The 22,484-nt window shown below is 44.1% G+C and overlaps 3 protein-coding genes across 3 annotated transcripts; all 3 read right to left on the minus strand.

The window, feature by feature from the left end:
* Window positions 1-2,369: 2,369 nt before the first annotated feature.
* Window positions 2,370-11,523, minus strand: LOC133907432 (uncharacterized). Its single transcript, XM_062349477.1, has 16 exons — window positions 11,368-11,523; window positions 10,360-10,769; window positions 10,157-10,279; window positions 9,771-9,912; window positions 9,268-9,473; window positions 8,959-9,017; window positions 8,790-8,884; window positions 8,600-8,702; window positions 8,400-8,494; window positions 8,270-8,332; window positions 8,039-8,114; window positions 7,848-7,956; window positions 7,340-7,452; window positions 4,718-4,776; window positions 3,151-3,259; window positions 2,370-3,066 (listed from the first exon to the last, which is right to left on the minus strand). Exons 2-16 carry the CDS (start codon window positions 10,748-10,750, stop codon window positions 2,932-2,934), a joined length of 1,878 nt encoding a protein of 625 aa, XP_062205461.1. The 5' UTR covers window positions 10,751-10,769; window positions 11,368-11,523; the 3' UTR covers window positions 2,370-2,931.
* Window positions 11,524-12,534: 1,011 nt separating this feature from the next.
* LOC133908056 (uncharacterized) lies at window positions 12,535-13,225 on the minus strand. The gene is made up of 2 exons (XM_062350182.1): window positions 13,060-13,225; window positions 12,535-12,971 (listed from the first exon to the last, which is right to left on the minus strand). The coding sequence occupies exons 1-2, from the start codon at window positions 13,223-13,225 to the stop codon at window positions 12,535-12,537; spliced, it is 603 nt and encodes a 200-aa protein (XP_062206166.1).
* A 1,836-nt stretch (window positions 13,226-15,061) lies between these two features.
* On the minus strand, window positions 15,062-16,762 carry LOC133907784 (tyrosine--tRNA ligase, chloroplastic/mitochondrial-like). Its single transcript, XM_062349880.1, has one exon. The coding sequence runs from the start codon at window positions 16,697-16,699 to the stop codon at window positions 15,206-15,208; it is 1,494 nt and encodes a 497-aa protein (XP_062205864.1). The 5' UTR covers window positions 16,700-16,762; the 3' UTR covers window positions 15,062-15,205.
* Window positions 16,763-22,484: the final 5,722 nt, after the last annotated feature.

Here is a 22,484-nt window from a genome sequence, read left to right on the forward strand (position 1 = left end):
CTGGGACCCGGGAGTAATGGCGTCGCGCTGCATGCATGCATGCACCCCCCTCAACTTAATCGTCAGATCATGTCGACAGTGCTTAGTGTTGGCTTGTTGATCCATGATTCGACCTCCCAAACTAGTGTCAAGTCCAGTCTCCTACAGATGAGAGAGGTGACACTGCCATGCAGAAGACCAATGTAAAACCGTATGCACTTGTGTGCACACGGCTTATCTCAACTTTCTGTTCTTTTTATCTGATACTTATCTTTTTATTTTTCTCATCTATATTATGATTTTTTTTATCTATTTTTTTATACGAATTTTAATACAAATAAATGGTTCTCATCATGTGAAAATTTTCCTTTGCATGCAGACTTAGGTTCTTCTGCCTGGATTGCCAAATCCGTGTTTTGCACACGGCAGCTCAACCATAGTCCATGTTGCAAGCTCCTGCTTCTGCTGAAAGTCTAAACCAGCAACCACATGCACAAAGTTGCAGCACTCCACGGATGCATCGCATCCATCAATCAATAAATTAATGCTGCATCTTTAATTCATGAGGCGTAACACATAACCCACAGAAAAATGCTACACCAGTCACATGATGTTCATGCAGATTGGACGTTTAGGACCTGTCACTTGCTAGGACAGGCCAAGATAATTTTTTGCTGGCAGCTATATATATATATATATATATATATATATATATATATATATATATATATATATATATATATATTCTGAGTGGTATATCTATTATGTATCTAGGCGTAATGTAGTTCACCTCTATGCACACCTCAGTTACGATTTCAAAAACAGTGTAGTTACGATCCACCAGATGTCAGTTACTGTAAATAAATATAGTCGTAACTTGAATACCTTCTCTAGTCATGATTATGTACCTTTTGTCATGTGATCATAACTTGTTCACCTCTGTGTATACCTCTAGTTACGATCTTAAAAGCAATATAGTTATGATTCATAAGATAGGTTAGTTACAAATATATATGGTTATAACTCGGATACCTTTTTTAATCGTAATTATATAACTTTTGTCATGTAATCGTGACAATTTTTGAGTTGTAGCTGAGATGTGGTGCATTAGTGAACTATAGTATGTCTAGCTGCATAATAGACTCGCCGTGTGTATACAGTTTGGCCCTTTATTTCCAATGCTCCATGATCATAGACTTATAATGCTGAAAACATAGTGGCCGAATTTCGGGAAGATAGGACACGATTCATTGCAAAAACTAAAAATGGAGCCGATCCAGATCGTTGTCTGTTTAAGAAATCTGAGCTGTGGGCAGTTGGAAGCTGATGAAACTTAAGACAACCCTAGCAACATGCAACACTCAACCCTACTGGAAAAAGGAATGGTGACCCACAATCTGATGAACTCGCCGCAACGGCAACTGCATGCATGTTTTAATGATCCAGTGTGTATGTGACATTATTGCGCATCTGCTTTATCAGATTCATTATGTGCAAATTGCACACGTCATCTTAGGATACAACTATTACGCCATTGGCTCAAAGTTACTCCCTCCCTACGTCCAAGAATACAAAGGCGTATTTTATTACGATATATTCTTCAATTAGATTTTGACTATTGTTTCTCATAAAATATATCATTTACAGCTACACAATCAATAGTATGCCTATAAAAAAACAATATAGTGTGAAAGCATTTCTGAAATGTGAACATAGCAAGTTGTATAATTTTTATACAGTAAACATACTTATAATTTGACTAATTTTTGGTCAAAATATATGAAGTTTGACTTTTCGAAAATATACCTTGTATTTTTGGACGGAGCAAGTATAAAATATGTAGAACTTAGTTATGAATTGTTTTATCAGAACAAAAACTAATGGCAGGACTGAGGAGCTACAAACCCAACTCTATTTATGCATATGTATACATATGTATAGATATGTATATATACATATGTATTTATATTATATACACATATATATGTGTTGTTCTACACAAAGGAGCTACTGAGCTCAGTAGTTGAGTAGCTCACTAGTGTAGAATAGTTATTCTACGCCTTGGGTGCAGAATAACGTTCCTGTATCTACATATATTGCCACAATGATATATGCATGGTAGCCAATCACTTTTGATTGCTCCAGTGTATATATATAATCCCTACATTTGTTTGACAAAATTGGATTCTTTTTCAAACAAAACAGTTGAAAGCAATATGTGGCTGAGTTGAGCAGCCATATTTCTTAGCTACTGTTCACATTTCTTTAAGGAAAACTGAACAAGATAAAGAGAGGAACACTGCTACACACTTGGCCACTTGGGTACACTGCTACATACTTATGCACAATCCAGATCCTTGATGGAAGTCATGGAACCCTAATCGAGTCCAAATGCAAACAATGTTCCTTGATACGACAATTTTCTGATTCCTCAAGTAGTAATACATCAATGAATCCATACAAACTTCTTCGGAGTCTGGTTTCAGATTCAAGGCTGTATGTAGCACCAAACAAAGCTATGTATGATACAATCATACGGCGTTCACACCAGCTGCCACTACAAAGCTGAATCGTGTGAGCATGATCCCTACTTGCTTTTGATGACAGACATGTTTGAATAATGGAAGAAACTAGCCGTAACAATGCTAACCTCATAATGTGTATAAAAGATAACAGGATTCTATACCTGTTTTACAACAAACAAAAACTTGGAACAACTCACCCAAGTGTATAGCGGCTGCTACGAAACACAAGCACAAGTCTTCCATGCAAACAAAATAGTGACTCACTGACACCGAAAGCCTCCCGCATGGACAAAACTATCGACAAGAACCGATGCATGTGGGAAAGCAGGCCCATCACGTGGAGCCACACTGGAAGCTTTCTGCAACAGTATCTCTGATTGCATTGAGACATCCCCAAAATCTCAAGGCGATTAGCTTGTTTTATAGATCATATAATAGATGTGACCCGGACAGAGTTGTCTGCAGACCCAGTGATGTACATTGGCAGAGTTGGATGCCAATCCACGCTTGTTATCGATGAACTGTGAGGTAGTGTCCTCAAGCCACTTTCGTGGCCTTGCACCTAAGGGAAAATGTAGATGATTGCATTGGTACCCACTTCTGCAAAAATCAATTTTAACTTGGAAGATTGGATAATGTTAGAAACCTGATATATTGGGGCCCGAACCAAACCAGAGGTGACCAGCAGCCTCTTGCCATTAGAATCCAACGCAATTTCATGCATATATTTGTTAAAGCTCTCTGGATTGCAGAACCTGGTAATAGAAGCACAGGTTGGAGAAATCAGCAAGTTCTCTCACAATGGTTGCACAATACACAGAGAACTGTAAACTATGCAGTTCTGGATAAAAAGCACAGTTCAATCGGATAGAAAATTCAGCGGTCCAGTGATTCCTTGTAACAATTTCAACTAAACTGAATGTTGCAAAACTGAACATGAAGATCATGGTTCCTTTCGAAATTTGCGCCTAGTATCAGGCAATATAGCGTAAATTAGCTACAGCAGAAACACGAGGCCCTACATTTAACCAGGAATCTTGAGATAATAAAGATAGGAAAATTTAATTATCCATTGAACAGTCACTAGGAATCCAGGGCAAGGAATGAGCTCGTGGGACTGGGATACCACCTGACAGAAGTGTGGTGCAACGTGGGGTATATCTCTTCTAGACGCCAATGCAGGATATGAATCATACAATCGATGTGTCAATAATGAAGGATGACACAGTGCATACCAAATAAGCCATGTCGACCCAAGAAACTTGGGTTCACGACCCTTGACTCTTAGCCTCGTTCTAGGATCATCAACCCAGAATCCTTGGTATTGCGTACCACTGACTCCATTGCATCGTTCCAGGTCATCAACCCATAATTGCTTGGTTAATGATCCATGTCCTACCACATTTTTGTCAGGGGCATCCCAAAACCTGTTCCTCCACCCAATCGATGCAGGTTCCTAATGACTATGGGCATGACAAGGATGTTGGTCTGGTTCATATCATTGCAGACAACAAGACAAGTGTTGCTGCTATCAAGGAACTGAGCTAGAGCCTAGAAAAGGCTCTCAGACTCAGACTTTTGGATATGTCGCACCTCCAAAAATCTGTTGCTGGAGAAATCTTCAATGTCGGTGGCTGCTCCAACCATTATGTGTTTCATGAGATAGTTTAGGAAGAGATATTAGAAATGGAGACAGAAAGCAAAAGGACTGTTGATGTGAGGTTGTGGTGCAAGCCTGCATGACAAGGTGGATGAGTGCGGGAAGGTCAAAGGCGGGGGGATGGGAATCGAAGCCAATATTGGAGAACAGTGGGAGGGGAGAGGGCATGAGAGAGGGACCTTCCATGTGAGTACCAAGTGCTTATGTGGATGGCATATAGTTCCCAACGATGATGCACCAATATGTGACGGCAGTATTCGCTCCATTCATGGGTACTAGCACAGAGATTGCCAGCAGTATTGATGCATCATCATAGGCACCGAATACCCACATGGATGATGATCTAATTACCCATTTTTTAAGTTTAGGGACCTAATTCAATTAGCCTTGCAAATTTAGAGACCTATAATGAAATTTACACAAAACTTCGGTAGCTAAAAGGTGTTTGTACTTTGTACCGTAGCCACTACCCACATATGCAGGTAAAGATAAACAAACAAACATAGCTGTCATAACATTTCAGTAACGATCACCAACTGTAAGGTGTTCTTACCTACTGCAATCTCTTGACCAAAGAATCTGACCTTGATTGTGCAAGCTCCATTCAAATATCTAAAAGCCAGCACAGTTAAAATGGGATGAAATCATGCAATCCAATGAAAGATAATAAAAAAAATACTTGTATCAGAAAAAGAATCCATAGAAGTTCAAAGGAAAAGGATAAACTATATAAGCATTGCAACTTTTATTTTGTTTATGGATGATAATTGGACATATTAAGAAATACTTGGAAGATTATATGATCAAAAGGATGCAGGAAAACACTATCTGATGTGCATACAGCAATTAGTCAGGCGTCACGTACCTGTATGCCCACTACCATAAGAGAAAGACGATGTCAGCCCACTACCCCCCCCCCCCCCCCCCAGCGAAAAAAAAGGAAAAAAGAAAAAACAAAGAGTACATTTAGGATTCAAATCCACAAAACAAGACCCATATTGCATTTTTTTTTTCTACAGGTACAACCAGCTTATTCCTGTTTATCACAATTGATTCCTTATTTGTTACATAAGTTCATTAGTTTCTGCAGTACTAGGCTGTGTTCGCCAGTGTTACATGGGCATCCTTTTCTTTCCAAACTAGAAAACTTTCTTACCGAATTGGAAACCCGGATCTGAGTCGGATTCCGACACCCATGTCGGATTCCGAGTTGTATTTCGCGTGTTCAAATTTTCTTTGCCGAATCGGACACCAGGATCCGAGTCAGATTCCGACACAGTGTTCATGTTTAGGTAACACTAGTGTTCGCCCCCTACATCGATGTGGCCGTCAAGTGCCGCCGCTTCGTGGACGTCATGTCGAAGGACCATGGGGGTGGTTCGTAGCGGGATTGTCGTTAGGAAGTACAGCGGGGGGAGCGGAGGCGTGCCATATGCGACCGTGTTGGCGTGACTGCCGCCACTTGTCGATCTGCCAGGAAGAGATGGCGCCCGGGTGTGTCGTGCGCTGAGGCCATGCGGGCACACAAGCGTTGCACGTTGCGATGGCTGGCACAGATAGTCAACTGGCCAGGGAGCACCACCTCCCGCCAGTGTTACATGGACACAGATGCGGGTGTCGAAATTTGACTCAGGTGCGGGTGTTCGATTCGGCAAATTCTAAAAAACAGGACTTGGGGATTCACAACGTGTGGATTTACATGGATCAATAATGAATATGAAAAATAGGACTCGGGTGCGGGTGTTCGATTCCATATAATAAAAATGCAAATTAGAGAGAATATGTTGTGCAGCTAATTTTGCATTGCAACTACTATTTTTTCATATTCATGATTGATCCACGTAAATCTACAAGCAAATGCATCACATGTTTAATAAGAAAAAAAGAAAATAAAAAAAGAGTTAGATGTATTGGGCTAACATTTTACAACCCATCTTTCTATTGCCCTACCCCCCCCCCCTCGGGTCCCACTCGCCCTACCACCTCACGTGACCTGATGAAATTCCATGAATCCTATGGAAAATTACTATTACCGACTGGTCATTTGTGTTATTGACCCCGTCGTGCAAAGATGATGACCCGGTGATCTTCCCGACTAGCTCCGCGCATATCCGCCTCCCCTTCGCCGCCTCTGCCTCCTCTCCCCCGCCTCCACCTCTCTTGACACGACCACACCACGTTGGATGCGTATCGCACCGTGTCTGATTCGTGTCGACACGGCGATACGCGTCGACACAGCAAAAAAATCCGGACTCACGAGTCATGGTAACACTGCCTCCCGCTTCGTATGCCGCACGTCTGGGCCACAACCCGTCGCCACATTGGCTTGGCCTCGGTCGCCGCTCATGCGAGGGAACAACCACATGCCAGCTGGTGCGTCTGCCGCCCCGGCCTGACCAAGGGAGCCACGGACACCAACCACATCTAGGGTGGTTCCTGTGTTAACATGATTACATTGGACTCTCTTCGATAGGATTAGAGCAAATCTACTGTGATTCAAATTCTAAAAGCAAGAATAAATCTAAATAGTTATAATATGGACCCATTTCACCAATGGTGTGGAATTTCCTCTATTTCCACACATTAACGTGGTAATTTATAGGCCTTGAGAGCAAAGGAGGTGGTTCCTTTTAATGTTGCCATACTAAGATAATAGATAGCACTCTTCGATTTATTCCTGCAGTGTTTTAATTTGTTTCAGAAATACTTTTGGTTTGTTCTCATAACACAAGGTGAAGATTTATCTTTTCATTTTATTCCACTTGTAACTTTTGATTCTTCATGTAGTATACCTATCTGTTCCTGTAGTATACTTCATCTCATTCCAGTAGCTAGGATGCATCCAGTGTGATTGTGTGAATCCTATTTTGTTGAGCTTGTCGCAAGGTCCGCAAGGAGCACGCTCAAATTAAAAGTTATGAGAACAAAATAGGTAATTTATACACACTGGTTCAAACGGATTGTGAATTGAGTACACACTTTAAAACCACCAAAAAAATCCCACTCCAAAGGGTGTCAAAGGGGTGGACCATCATTTGCTACAGGTAACAGTATGGATTCCATATGGGCTGCTGAGGATCGAACGCTACACCACAGTAAACATATTCTACCAAGTTTTTCACACATCGATATGGCTACTGGCATTTATGCACTGACAAGGTGAAACATTACATACCTTTCCATCTGAGCCTAAACTGAATATGCTAGTTTCAGCAGGTCCAAAAAGAACTGAGCTCACTGGGGAATCATGCGCAGGCCATCCAGTAATTTGAAGACCAGCAGACATGTCTATTTGCAGTTAAGATGATGGGCTCAAACAATCACAAAAAAAAGGACAATGAAATCTCATGCAAACAACATAAAACAAACTCTAGCAGCTGTGCAATAAGTGATACCCAAGTTCCATGTATGTTCAACCAATAAGCTCTCTCATTGCTAAACTGGCCTTTTAAATATTGATGTTTGCAAACTGGCTAAGCTCTTTTAATTATGGTTGAGGTCAGACTAGTGCAGCTGGATAATGGACTAACAAAAAAATGTTGGTATGTCTTAAAAACAATATAGCTGTAAGAAATAAGTGAAAATCTGCGTCAATAATGATCGTAGGAAGCTAGACCCAAAAAAAAATACAGAGATCGATAACTTGATAGGAATAATAAAGGAATATTAAAACAAAAGGATACCAAACATGTGAATCATTCCATCTGTTGCAGAAGCTGCTAAGATTTTTCCATTGTGATTGAAGCAAAGAGAAGTAATTGCAGGTGGATCCTCACCAAGAGGGAGGACTGTCTTCAAAATAGAAAGAAAAATATCGTTAGGAAAGATTAACCGGGCACGGTCAACGACAAGAGGATGAAAGCAATATAAGTACCAAGGGTTTCCACGTTTTCATATGCCACACGGTCAAGGAGGCAAATCCTGTTCTGTCAAGTATAGTTGATCCATGCCTGAGAAGGATGTTAAAGCTGGAAATAAGTATAATGATCCGAGGCTGCTAGCAGGAAACAGAAATGCAACATATCGCATTTATGTGGGAGAAAGAAACACCCATGTTGCAACCACAGGCAATGGACTTCTTATTAAGGATGAAATCCAAAATTACCGTCTCGATGCAGCTGCAGAGACAAACACAGGTTCTACAGGGCTGCACTTCAAATCTAAGACACTGCAAGAATTGAAAATTTTCATTAGCAAAAAGTTCAGCAATGAGCCAGCAGATTATAGGTTATAACCTTGGAAAGTCTCTTGATGTACTCAGGTCGCTGACAACTCTCTTTGCATCAGCATTCCAAGCTTTAATTCCTCCATTAGCTGTGCCTATGAGCAGCTATGGTCAAGAGAAATGGGTGACAAAACAAAACTCTTAAACATATTTATCCAAATTTGGAATGATGAAAAGAAACTAATGTGATACAATCCAATATTGACGTACCAATCTGTCAGATCGGCATTCCCAAGAAAGTGCACTGACTTCAGCCCCACAGTATATGGTGGCATTTTTGGATGATGGTGTTGATGAATCATATGTCCAGATCCTTTCAATGGTATAAAAACTAACAGGTCAAAATCTGAAAAATTCAAGCAGGCAGCAAAACTGAAGCTACTTGATATAACACAATTACCTAACTGTACCATCAATTGATGAACTAGCAATATTTGAGCCAGATGTAGAAAATCGACAGCAGCTAATCGAACTGTTATGGCCTAAAAATGTTTCCTGTTAGCAAGTCTAATCAGTCATATAGGTAACTGCAAAAGGGGAAAACATAATAGTTGGATACACTAGCTTACCTGAAAATCCACTTTCACTTCAGGAAAGTCCTCCTCTGTCACCAAAACCTGCGCATTCTCTGCAGAAAAAAAAAGAAACATATTATTCATTTATGCTTCAATGTTACCAAAGATATTAAAATATTTTAGAGTGGTATCAAGATCAACACATCATAAGTGTTGAAGAATATCAAAATAGGAAAATAAGTTGGATCATGCATAACAATAATCCAAACTATAGCAGGCTAGCAGCATTAGAGTGCATGTCAGGAAAGAGTGGTTTCATGCTTGGTTTCATGCTATTAAAAAAAGCTAGTAATAAGACCCAACCTGAATGGCTTATCTGAGAAGATTCTTGGAATTTCCCATCTCTTGTAGAAGATTTCACTGAGCTAGAAGACCATGAGCCAAAGCCGTGTACAATGCTACTTGAGGCCGATGGTTCTTCGTAGACTTCTGATCTCTCTTGCCCTTCAAGAGGGGGACCAGCTGCACCAGTACTGACTTCGTTTCCAGAATCAGCACCATTATGGTTCCTGTATTTATAAGTTTGGATATATTTAGAGGATGTGTTCATGTGTTTATTTTTGTATACACGGAAGTGCGAGGGTGGTAGTTAGCACTCAGAATCTAACCAGCCTTTATATTAATACGAGATGCAACCTTATAAGATAGTTATTGTTTGAGTATTTCACGCACATAGTTTTCCTAGTCTCATCGAATCTCCAAAAGTAGCTATTAATTTGTGGAAGGATCCATGTACCAACACAAAGGCTATGCATGCATTTTGCAGGCAAAAAAGCTATTTTGCAGTTAAAAGAGAATAGCTTTACCTTCTCAACTGAGATATTTCAGCTTCCTTCGCCTCTAACAATGCTTGTAGCTCTGCCAATTTATTATTCAGCTGTCTTAAGTCGTTCTTGAGAGATTTGATGGTATTCTTCTCGGTGCTAATTCTCAAAAGAGCTGGGATTCGTAGAAAAATTAAGGACAAAACAGTGTTGAAGCAAATCATAATATATGTGTGTCAAAGGCTCAAGCATGTTTTTAATATGAAATAATCACATACACAGACAATAAATCTTACCACATTGATGATCAGCTAGAACTGGGATAAAATTATAAATCAGTCAATGACAGAAAAGATACTGTTGAGGATTAAAAACATCATACCAACTGGGGGAAGGAATACAGCAAAGAATATATTGTAAAAGGATATGAATGTCATTGAACATCCCGCTCAAAAAATTCCTAAATGAAAGAACCAAAATGTCCAACCATTCTTTGGAGAAATATACGTGGAACTGCGGATCCAAGCTTGGATTCTTAATATACGGAATAGCTGCACAATGTTATTGAAATCGACAAAGCATGAGAATACCATAGAAGCAACGTAGGCAAAAGAAGGCTAAGAACACGCACCAAACCACACCAGCCAATCTTCACGCTTTTGCATCAGATAATTGCCACTTTCAACAAAGAATTCGACTACTTTGTCTTGCCTTCCAGATTTCAAAGCATTGACAACATAGTACCTTAATACTGACAGTTCCAACTTAACAAGGGTCGAGAAAAGCTCTGTGTCCGCGGGTGAAGGGAAACATTGCTTTAAGAAGCTAAAAAGACCAAGCAATCTATCCAGTTGGTATTTCGGTACATACTCTGAGAACACTAAGTCCAGGATCTTATCTACTTGAAAGTTCCTGCCAATCTCGGTAGACAACTCTGACTCGTAAGCTTGCAGCGTACTTGTGAAACCCCTGAACACTAGAAACTCCCTCACGAGCTCCTCGGCATACCGAATGTTCTCCATTGCACTCCAGTCAGTGTCACTGCAAGTGTGAAAGAAAGGTTACGAGCAGATCAACCATAGCTCAAAGAGGCAAATCGGAAGGTAACAGTCTGACACCATGCCAACAATGGTATCTGAACTAGCTAGTGACAACTGGCACCACCAACAAGTTTCAGAGAATTTATGAACTTCAGCTTCAGTTCCTCTCACTGAAGCATTTCATTTCGAATCAATGTCATGAAAAACTACTTGCAAGTAGAAGTAGTATCACTTCTCTAGTAGGCACGAGCTACCAAAAATCCCAATTACGCTGCAAAGCGTTCGACGCGTACGATTCTAAGCATTCGAAGCATTCAGAAACCGATTCGCAGCACTCAGTGTCGCGTGTACGCAAGCAACCAAAGCAGCCATCGCCGCAGTAGCCTGGAGCTAACGACTCGCAGCAACGCGCGAGGTTCGGGAGCAAAACCGCGAGGCACGCACTCACGCACCGGGTGTGGCTCGGGTCGGAACGAAAACCCGCGAGCCGCCGGCCGCGCGCGATCTCCAGCGGACCGAGGCGGGTCCCGGCCAGAGAGGCGCCGGAAGTAGAGGAGAGGAGAGGAGAGGAGGGGACGGGAAGGGATCGAGGAGCGGACCTGGCTGCGAGGCGGAGGAGGGTTGTACGAGGGTAGAAGCAAGGAGCGAGGCGGCCGGCCGGGGCGGCGATTGGTGAGAGCCGACCAGGAGGAGGAAGGGGGTGGTTCTGCAAATTCGCGGATTTGCCCCTCGGGTCGAGCTGGGCCGGAGTTGGAACCAGGCAAAAACGAGGAGTTTTTATATTTCGAAAATCAAAAAATTACAAAAATATATACCCGTTGCAAAAAAAATTACAAAAATAGTGCTAGGTTAACATTTTCCACACCATTTATTTGAGAGTATTGAAAAAAAAATCAAACGGACACCTACTTTATAATTTTTTATTTTCAAAATATAAAAATAAAAAATGAGCCCAAGTCGGAGCTGTTGTGATGAGCCGTGGAAGGATTAGGGACGCAATTATTTTTTTGTCACCTCAGGAGTGGCAATTCTGCTATAGGCTGGTATTCTGTGGGCCGAAGTTAGGGGTTGGAGGCTGAAATGGCATTTCGATTTGCTCTCTATTTTTCCCAAAAAAAATGCCAAGTAGAAGGAAGCTTTCCATGCGTTGAATTAGAATCTAACGGCTAAATTACAGTGGACTGAGGAGGAGTCATTATACTTACTTTTCATATCGGTAAGTAGATCTGGGACTTGAACTGGCCCCCTCGTGCGGAGCAGGATAGACATGCTGAGCCCACCATACTAGCACGACAAGCCTCCAGCAGGCCTAATCACGGCTCATAGCACGTCAAGTCTCCGTCGTGTCATGCCAGCCTAAGTTCAACCCTCAATTTTTTTTATTTTTATATTTCCATTCTTCAAATTTTAGATAAAGAGACGTTCGTTTAAAAAGTTACAAGATTAGCTCGCGGTGTTGTAGGAAGAGCCTTATGCAGCACCGCTCAAAAAAAAAATCCTCAATCGACGCGCGCATTGTGCTACTGTACTTAGGCTCGTTTTTCTAACGATCTTGCACAGTTGCACCTTAAGAATTTTTTTTCCCATCAACAATTTCAGCAGGAACCGGCACTATCCTGAGAATCCGAGTTGGGACACACCACATGATCATCCAGACACACAATTTTACAGCCGTGTGTAGATAAGTGCGATGCAAAAGAATCACTTCACACCGTGAGCTTCTGCATAATGACGAAGTGCTCTGTTGGTCCGAATCCGTGCTACCGCTACCCTCGCTGCATGGCAACGGCGGCGGGCCGCAGGCCGTGCCGCTCCATGACCCTCCGCGTGGCCAGGGCGGCCGCCTCACCGGCCCGCGCCGCGCCGGTCGCCATGATGGCCGCGAACTCCCGCCTTATCTCCTGCACCCGGCTCTTCGCCTCCACGAGGGGGTCCGGAGACGCCACCGCCGCTGGCGCCGCGCTCACGTGAGCGGCTGCCGGTGCTGCAGCAGGCGGCGCCGCGGGTGGAACCGTGCTGCCATTGCCATTGCCATTGCCCGCAGTTTTGTCAACCTCCGGTTCATCGGCATCGGTCGACCTCGCCGTGACTTCGTCCGACGACGGCCGCGTCGCGGTGGCAGCGGCAGGAGCAGGTCTCAACTGAGGCGGCTGCGGTACAGCCCCTGCTCGCAAGCTCGTCTCCACCCCCTGGATCATCGGCACTGTAGAAACCAAAGAGGTGAGTTCCAATTCAGGTGAGCTGGTGCAAAATCTAAAATGCAAGCTAGGAACAGCTAGAGGAACTCTTACATAGAAGCGCGCCGACCGGGCTGTTAATCTTAATCACTTCGTTCGGCAGCTCGAGGAAGTAGCTCGGGACCGCGGCGCCGGCGAGGAACTGCGCGGCCTCGTTGCTGAAGTTGTTGCAGTTGCAATGCTGTAGAATGCGTAGACATGCTGTAGAATGCGTAGACATGCTTCGCACGAGAAGAGCTCCCTTTTTTCACCTATGCAACTTGTTTAGGGAAAGGAATCTGTTGTGTGATAGCATTCACAACAGTGTACAAGAACAAGTATTAATGTTCCTACATGTGATCGACCATAACCGAAGATTTAGGGTTATCCATTAATCCTTTAAAAGTTTCATAGAGACACTGAGCTGATACTTCAAGGAGATCTTGTATGCTATTGGAGAGTATAGAAATGAGATGATAAAGCCACCATCTAATGAGACTTCACTAAAGATTTGAAACAATATAAGATTGTATCTATATTTTAAGGTAATAAAATTGTCATATAGTTTGATAGGTTTATGTTGCGTGCATGGTTGCATATCAAGTAATGATAATTGTTGGGACTCATGTAGGATTGTGTGGGTGTAATGGATGGTACTCATGTGCATGCTAGAGTACCTAAGGAGGTGGCTGCAACTTTTAGAGAACGAGAGCCATGCTAACTGAGGAAGACAACATTATCTTGAGCAACATGATAGATAATGCGAATAATATTGCTACTACCATTCATGAGACCAAGCCTAAGGAGGTGCATCCTAACCTCTATGGTGCTGCGATGTCCATGTCGGGGTTCATTGACGAAGTCTTGATTGTTGTTTTCTCTCATCTGGTGGACAACAAAGCTCAGGGTATTGCATTTGTGAGGATGAGTAAGGCTCATAGTGTGCTGTGGCTTAGAACCTTCCTATCCAAACACTACTACGTGTAGTAAGATTGGTCTCATGTTGATTGATCAACCTTTCGTGTAGCCAGGTTCTCTTTGATGTTTGATCCATCATATTTTGTGCAGAGAGGTGGAAGGTGACACTAGATTAGGTGATATTTTGTGTAGATATGTGAAATGTGACGCTAGAGTAGGTGATATTTTGTGCAATGGGTGGGATGTGATAGTGGATGGAGTATGTGATTATGGACACCTTATTTTGTTGAGAGACATGAAACTCTATAATTTGCTAGGTTTAGATTATCAGTCCTTTGTGAGGTGGTCTGTATGCCCCTCCAATATTAAGTTATGGATAAGAAATCATTCTATACTTTGATTATGGATCAATAACTTAAATTATGGTTTAATATTTTAGATCATAAATATGATGTCTCCTGTTTATTTTATTATGATGTCTATTTCTATTGTTTTTCTACCAACTTCCACTTTGATCATTTCAAAGTGATGGTAATGGTGCAAATGTTGTGATAAATTTGAGCTTCTTTATTCACAGCTTATCTGGTGCCAGTGTTGTGAGCGAAACTTGAGCTTTTTATTTATATTTTTAATTCATGATGTAATCATCATTATTTTGCTATGTAATTTGTATTTGCTATTGAGGAGTGGAGGATGTATTCTCCCGCAATAAATAGAGGTTATCACACCAACTTTGAATGCGAGCAACCAAACAAACTCCCTCACATCTCATTTTTCAAATTGTATGCTCATGCGAGTAACCAAACAACATCCCTACTCAACCCGGATACATACATACATGCAACCAAACAATGTGTGTTGCATGTACAGCCTGGCTCACTCGTACAATCCAGGCTAGGGGCATGCATGTAACCAAACAACACTCCACACGTACGAGCTCCTGTTCCCTCTGTTCTTCAATTTCAGAAGCTGGCATTCGTGAAGAAACTCAGGATACCTTTAATTTGACAAATAAGGTATTCAGAAAAGTTGCCCGGTATCTAGTTGAGTAGTCATTTACATATCCAGCCTTTTTCTATTTTGATATGGAAGCATAACAAGGATACAAAATTCTTAATACGAATTTGATACAAGTTGAACACAACAATTCTGAAGAACAAGAAGAGCAAAACGAATGTGTATTCAACCTTTCCAACTTAACAATCTGTATGTTCGTGGACAGCTAATTTGAATACAAGACTCAGCGCCGTTACTATTCTTCCTCAATGTCCGAAAATTAAGTACAATGAACAAATAAGAACAATCAAGATATCCTCACAACCATCTTGTTCTTCTTTCCGGCAGACAGCAGCAGCACCTTCCCATCAACTATATCAGCTTCCTCAACCAATTTATCCTCGCTATCAATCCTACTGTTATTCAAGTACAGACCACCTTGCTTGATGAGCCGCCTAACCGCCGACTTGCTAGCAAGCAAGCCTGTCGAAACAGCCAGATCAACCAGGGGAGATTTCAATACTTGATCATAAGCTAAAGAGCATGACGGTACATCATCTGCTATCCCCTCAATTGTTTGTGCGTCCAATTGTGTCTGAGCCCCAGGCCTCAAGGCCTCAGTTGCCTTCAACGCCTCCGCCAACCCCTCCTCGCCATGGACGAAACGGGTCACCTCTTCTGCAAGCCTCTTCTGAACTGTGTTTGGCACATATCCAGGCTTCTTCATAGACTCTTCCAGCTCCTGAATCTCATCCAAGCTCAGGAACGTTAGGATTCTCATAAACCTGATGACGTCGACATCCAGCACCGCAAAGAAGTACTGATAGAACTTGTATGGAGAGAGCATCTTCGGTGAGAGCCAGATTGCGCCCTCCTCTGTCTTCCCAAACTTGGTCCCGTCGCTCTTCAGCAATAGCGGAAACGTCAGGCCGTGCGCCCCCTCGATTTGCAAGATCTTCCGAATCAACTCGGTTCCCGCCGTGATGTTCCCCCACTGGTCACTGCCCCCGATCTGCACATTGACACCCATGTTCTTGAACATGTGCAGGAAGTCGTAGCCCTGCAGGAGCTGGTAGGTGAACTCGGTGTAGCTCATGCCGTCCTCCGACGCGAGCCGCTTCTTGACGCTCTCCTTGGCGATCATCGTCCCTACACGCGCGAACCTCCCCACTTCCTTGAGGAAATCCAGCAGCGTGATGTCCTTCCACCAGTCGTAGTTATCCAGGATCACGAAAGAACCCATCTTCTCTGACAATTCTGCTTCCGAATTGGGCAAAGGCTGCTCATTTTGCCTCAAAGCTGCGTTTTCACCGGATTGGGTATGGTGCGCTGGCTCGGGAACGCGGCCGAGGATCCGGGCGACGAGGGACTTGATGGCGTCGGAGTTGGCGGAGACTGCGGCGATGTCCAGCTCGGGGCGCTCGGCGCTCTTGCCGGAGGGGTCACCGACGCGGCCGGTGGCGCCGCCGATGAGCGCGACGGCGGTGTGGCCGCATCGGCGGAACCAGGAGAGCGCGACGAGGCCGAGGAGGTTGCCGAGGTGCAGGCTCTCTGCGGTGGGGTCGAAGCCGCAGTACACCTTGAGCTCCCCGGGGAGCGCCGTCGCGAGCGCCTCCGAGGTGGTCGCCTCCACGAGCCCGCGCTCCCGGAGCACGTCCACGACACCGCGCCGGGCTTCCGTGACCGCCGCCGCGGCGGGGGTCGCATATAAGCGGCGGCGGTGGGAGAGGAGGAGGAGGGGGCGGTGGGGGCGGAGGAAGGCCCGCGAGGAGGCGGCCGCGGCCATGGCGGCGGTCGCCATCGGGGGAGAGAGGAAGGATTCTCGCCCTCGCGCTGCCGATAGGGCACACGACCAGTTCACGACTACGAACCACAGGCCGCAGGTGGGCCACACCTGTCAGACTCGTGGGGCTTTATGGGCTTAAGATGGGCCGGGCCGAGGGAAAATTATAGCAAGCTGGGTTGGTATATCCAGTCTTGGCCCATCACAATCTCCGCGGACTACATTGCTGAGCCAGATCTCACTTGGTTGGGCCTGGATTTCTCCTTTGTCTCAGAAAAAGTTTAAGCCGTTCAGTTTTAATGACTTCGTAAATAATTCGGTGCTCTATCATTGAAAGCTTTTTTTCTCGCTCCCTAAATATCAGGCGCGGCGATCAGCGATAGCAGCCGCAAGTACTCATAGACGGTGAGGTTTAGGATTTAGAACGAGAATTTTTAGGGTCGCCATGTACTTTCCAGAGTTAGAAAGATACTTAGGAAAGCAACCTAGCAGAGGAGGTGTGCAGGGTGGCGAGCGCTCCGCCAGCCATGTGCGACGGAGGACGGTCAGTGGGTCAGTATCGAGTGGGGGAGGTAAGGACACTAGATTAGCGTGGTGATAGATGATACTGACAGATCCGATAGTAGCAACGTCGTCAGAGATGGATGTAGATGGGTGACGTGGGGGGCTGAATGGCAGAGGTTGAAGAAAGAAGATTTACCGTTGAATTCGAATCCGACTGTCTGAGGCATACATGATCGTAAGCATCCGCTTTTTTTCTCACAGCAGGGCATGCACGATCGTCAAATTCAATAACGGAAAGGCGATGGAGATCGATGGATGCTGATGCGACATAAAGCTCGGCGAGGCAGGTGATTAGTGGACGGGCCATGTCGATTGCATCATTTGGGTACTGACCGCATCTTAACAGCCACTGGCACCGGGCTAGTACCAGTACCGGCGACTGCAGCTTGCCTAGATCTCCTCGGCGAGAGAGAGGCCGATCATTATTCGCTCATCTTTTGACCCGGCTGAGCCCACACGCACGAACGCAAGGCATCATGCATGAGTGGGACGAGCACCGGGTGCTACCGCTGGCCAATCGATCGATCCCAGCATATCTTTTCCGGAACCAGGTGTTGTTGTCTCGTCTATCGAACGAGGTGCAGGCAAAAGAGTCACACGATCGAGGGGAAGGGGATCTCAGCAGACAAGCACTGCGTGATGAGTACTGGATTGGGATACGCATATCTTGTTTATCGTCTTCTTTTGGCACTTGCTTTTGCCTTTGGCAGCAGAGTAACTAATCATTGAGCCCGTACGACCTCCGGTTCACCTAAAAGCTCAGAATCTTAAGCCGATGAGGAAATGGAGAAACACACTTTCGACACCCACTCCCGTGTAGGCTCCTCCACGGTTGTCTTCTCTTAGAATTACAAGGGCTGCGTTCAAGCTCTCTGACTCAGGACCGTCGTCTGTCTTCGAGATCCCGCTATGCTCCAATCTCCATGGCTGCATACGTCTCCAGTGATTCGAGGGGCAGAACGGCAAAACGCAATGACCGGGAAGCTCTCCTTTTGGTCATTTCAGTAATTCTTTTACCGGCATCACCGGTTATACGTTAAACTAGCAAGCTGGTCCGCGCATTTGCGCTGCTAGATTGCTAAAATGTTATATTTCGCTTATATAGTGCACAAACACGCCAACTTGCAGAGCCGCAGTTCTCATTGCCGTCCAATATCTAACCATTGTCGTGTGCATCTCAGCTACTGAGAATCCCAAAGAACTCATCTGCCCTTTCTCGCCCGGAAAGGCAACTCTACGAGGCTATGGGGAGACACGAACTATATCAACCGTTCACTTTTATTCCGTAAGTACCCATATATTGATTCTCTCATTTATTTTATAATATTTTTTACCTACATTTTAAACATAAATCTCAACATAAATAAATAATCTTAATAAACTATATGTCCATATAATCTAATAGAATTTTTTCTTCCTGTTGCTAACACCAAAGCTTGCTCTCGTGACGTTGTATGGACGCCTCACATCAAAAGTCCAAAACGCACGCTGTCAAACATGGTCGCGTTCCCATTGAATCTCCAAACATGTTCATGTCGGACTAATTAAGCTCCTGTTTTTGCTCTCGCCACGACCGAAAGATGATTATATCTCAGCTTGCTCTCGTGACGTTGTATGGACGCCTCACATCAAAAGTCCAAAAAGCACGCTGTCAAACATGGTCGCGTTCCCATTGAATCTCCAAACATGTTCATGTCGGACTAATTAAGCTCCTGTTTTTGCTCTCGCCACGACTTGCTCTTGTAGGCTACGCTTATATGCATTGTAGATAGATGCTTCCCCTAGTTGACTTCAGTCAATAGATGTTGTTGGGGATGATCTCTCGCCTCCCTCCTCCTCAAAAGATAGCTCGAAGTCTACTGAAAAGACCACATGCTTGTCACTACATGTTCATTTCAGGAACTGTATCTAAAGGTTGCGAAGATCGCGAAGCACCATCAGTCGAAGGGTGTAGGTGTGCCCGCAGTCCCGGCTTCCCGTATCGGCGAAGACGGTGGTGAGCCCTCGATCGAAAGCCGAAGTCCGTGCCAGCGGTCCTGATTGACCGCAACGGGCAAAGGTAACAGCCGGTTTTCGCTCAGAAGCCAAAGGCCATCCCGCGGACGACGGAATGGAGAAGACTTCAGTGGATTTCCTGAGCCGAAGATCACGACTAGATAGTGGGGCCCGCTTTGGTCGCCCGGGGCAGAGTTGTGATTATGTAAATATGCTTAATTGTACCATAATGCCTCGAATATTCTGAGCATGTAGCAGGTAAGGGGGTAGGAGCTGTAAATCACGTCTGAAGTGGTCGAGTACGGGCTATAAATAGGACCATACTGTACCCGGAATATCAATCGAAAAACTGTTCCACCCCAAACACGTGTCACCCCGAGGACCCTACGACATTTCCGTAAGCGAAGGTCCATATTGTCTGGGATTTCTGTCCAAACAGATGTTTATTTCTTCTTTCACCGACCGATCAATAGGTTAGATCTGAGAAATCAAGTGAACAAGTATCTTGATTTGTATATGATGAGGCATTAACAATAATTGATGTATCTTAAACTTGGTTAGCATGTGTTTGTAGATACTTGTTCTTGTTCATGCATAACTCGAGTTGGCAGTATTTGGAATTGGCGAATTTTTCTTTGTACATAGAAAAATTACAAACACCGGAAGTTCTGGTGTGAACATCGGTGTAGTCACTGGACTATTTCTTGCAGAGAGCAATTTTTTTAGCGAAAGTGGAGATCAATGCACCGGAAGGTCTAGTGAGTGTGGTGGCTACACTGGAGAGTATCACCGGAGTATTTTCAGTGTTGAAGCAGAAATAAAAACAAACATTGACTGGTCCAGTGATGGACTTTGAGAGTGCCAGAGTATTATGTACACCGGTTAGTCTGGTGCTGTAATTATGAATACCGGAGAATGCACTAGACATTTTGTTGCAGAGAGGTTGTAGAAGGGTTGTTTAGTGGATTAGCGCACACTGGATTATCCAGTGATGGATATGAGATCACCGGAAGCTTTCACCGGACCTTTTCTTGCAGGAAGCAAAATTTTCTTAGAACAGATAGTGTTACACTCACTAGTTGGTCCGGTGTTCAGGAGCAGAACACATCGGAACTTCTAGTGTTCATGTTTTCTACAGGATGTGCTTTGAGTTGAAGTTTTTAATTAATACTAAACTGGAGATGTTTTGGAGTGTGGAGAAATGTGTTTGCTTGTTTTAAGGTGTGCAGGTGATGGATACAACTTGGCGGTTGACGGTGGGTTATCGAGGCTAAACGAGTGCTTAGTGCCGGATGATCAAGGAGGGCTGGGTGGAGTCAAGGGTGATCCTAGCTGTACACATGAAGGTCAAGTAAAGCATGAAACGGAGGATGAAGATAGCATGTTGATAAAGTCAAGTGAAGGGAATGCTGGTACAAGTGACAAAACAGCTTGAGGGATCGGGAGCGGGAGAGATTTGCCGGTGGTCAAGATCGCAAGACAGATGACACGTGTCATCATCAGAGCGCTAGCTTTAGGTGGAAGCAAGTGGCGGCTAGTCACGCTTTGAGAAGCGTGCTAAGGTTTCACGGTTTGACCTCAAAACCATGGAGGACTGGAGGAGTACGCGGCACCATCACGAAGCTTGCGTCGAGGCAAAGCTAAGTCATAAAGTCGTCACAGTCGTCCGATGAATGGAGAAAAAAATTGACTAAAATACCCTCTATCGAGGGTTAATCCCTGATAATAATTCCGAAGTATGCTGGACAGTGGGTGCGTGAATGGTGTTTCAAGAACTGGATGCCTGTGTAGATGATGAACTCGGGGACACAAGGAATTTTACAGATTCGAACCTCGCGGAGGATAATAGCCCTATGTCCTCTGTGTTATGGAGGATCTTAGTTGATTACAGATGATATTCTAGCTAGTTGCCAGACTTGATCTGCCTCATACAAACGAGGTCCTCATTCTTTATATAGTAGGGAGGAGAAGAACTTACATGTGGGTCCAAACAGAAAACCTTTGCTCATCCTAATATCTAACTCAAACCATCATTAGGAGGACAAGACGTGCCCACTTGCTCTGAAGGCTCTGTATATCCTGTCGCCGTGCATCGCTGTGCTAGCTTGCAAAGTCCCACTCCGCAGCATTCAACGCTATGGGACGGGACAATGCCCTTCTGCATCGTCCCCGTCCACTTGCTTGGTCAGGCTGCTGACGACATCCCATCCGTCATGCGTCGCGTCGTGCTGGTCTGCAACGTTCTGCCCTGTAGCATTTAATGCTACGGGATAGGACAAAGCCCCTCTACGCCGTCCATGACTTCGTTCACTAGATCTGGTGTCTGGGGAAGGAAAATACTTTAGTGTATGTCAATAAATATGCTATGAATAGGTTGTGTCAAATCTGGCCCTACGAACAGTGGGGCTGGTCACGGGTTTATGCGATGGAGCAGGGAGACTGGTCGCGTAGGCGTTACACTGGTCACTGGAGCCATATCCTGATCACACGATCGACCAATTTTTGGAAAATATACACCTCTAGTCGTTAAGTCCTCGGTGGGGCCCATTATGTAGTGTACCCCTTTACTCAATACACCGACACCCTCGGTGGTAGGTAGAAGTATACTATAAGAGAGGGGTATTTTTGAAAAAAGCTAGAAAATTTTGGGATCAAGTTTCTTAGGCCTATAAAAAAAGCGGTAGGGCTATGGGTGAAGTTGAACCATCTATTTGAGTCCTTTGTACCACCCATATGAGAGCATTGTGTTAGAGTTTTAATAGAGAGGAGGATGAGTGCTTAGCCTATGTAATGTGTGAGAGTTTTGAAAGAAAAATCTTTGTAATCCGCATAAAGTCTGGTTGGCCTCTTTGAGTAATTAAATTTATTTTGTTTCATGCTTGGGTTCCCCTCCTTCTAGTTTACCTCTCTTGGTTCTCTTGCCTTATGTGCAAGTTTTTCCTTTCCGATTTTGATTTTTGTTTTTGTTTTTAGACTGAAATTTCAGTACCTTGTGAGGTCATTCTTCTAGTTGCTAGAGGCATAAAATTCGCATGCACACTCTTATGTGATGGAGTCTTGAATTTTCTTGCCTCTAGACAATCAACTTAGAGATTTTCATTGCTCGGTGTTCATCTTTTCTTGTTTCTTTGCTAGTTATGATCTTTCGAGTGCTAAGACCCAATGATTGATCTTAAATGGAACATATGATTCATATACTATTCATAGTGTCATGTTGCCTCTATTTTCTCTTGTTAGAACTTTT

The sequence above is a fragment of the Phragmites australis genome, chromosome 24 (assembly GCF_958298935.1).
Source record: "Phragmites australis chromosome 24, lpPhrAust1.1, whole genome shotgun sequence".
Lineage (NCBI taxonomy): Eukaryota > Viridiplantae > Streptophyta > Magnoliopsida > Poales > Poaceae > Phragmites > Phragmites australis.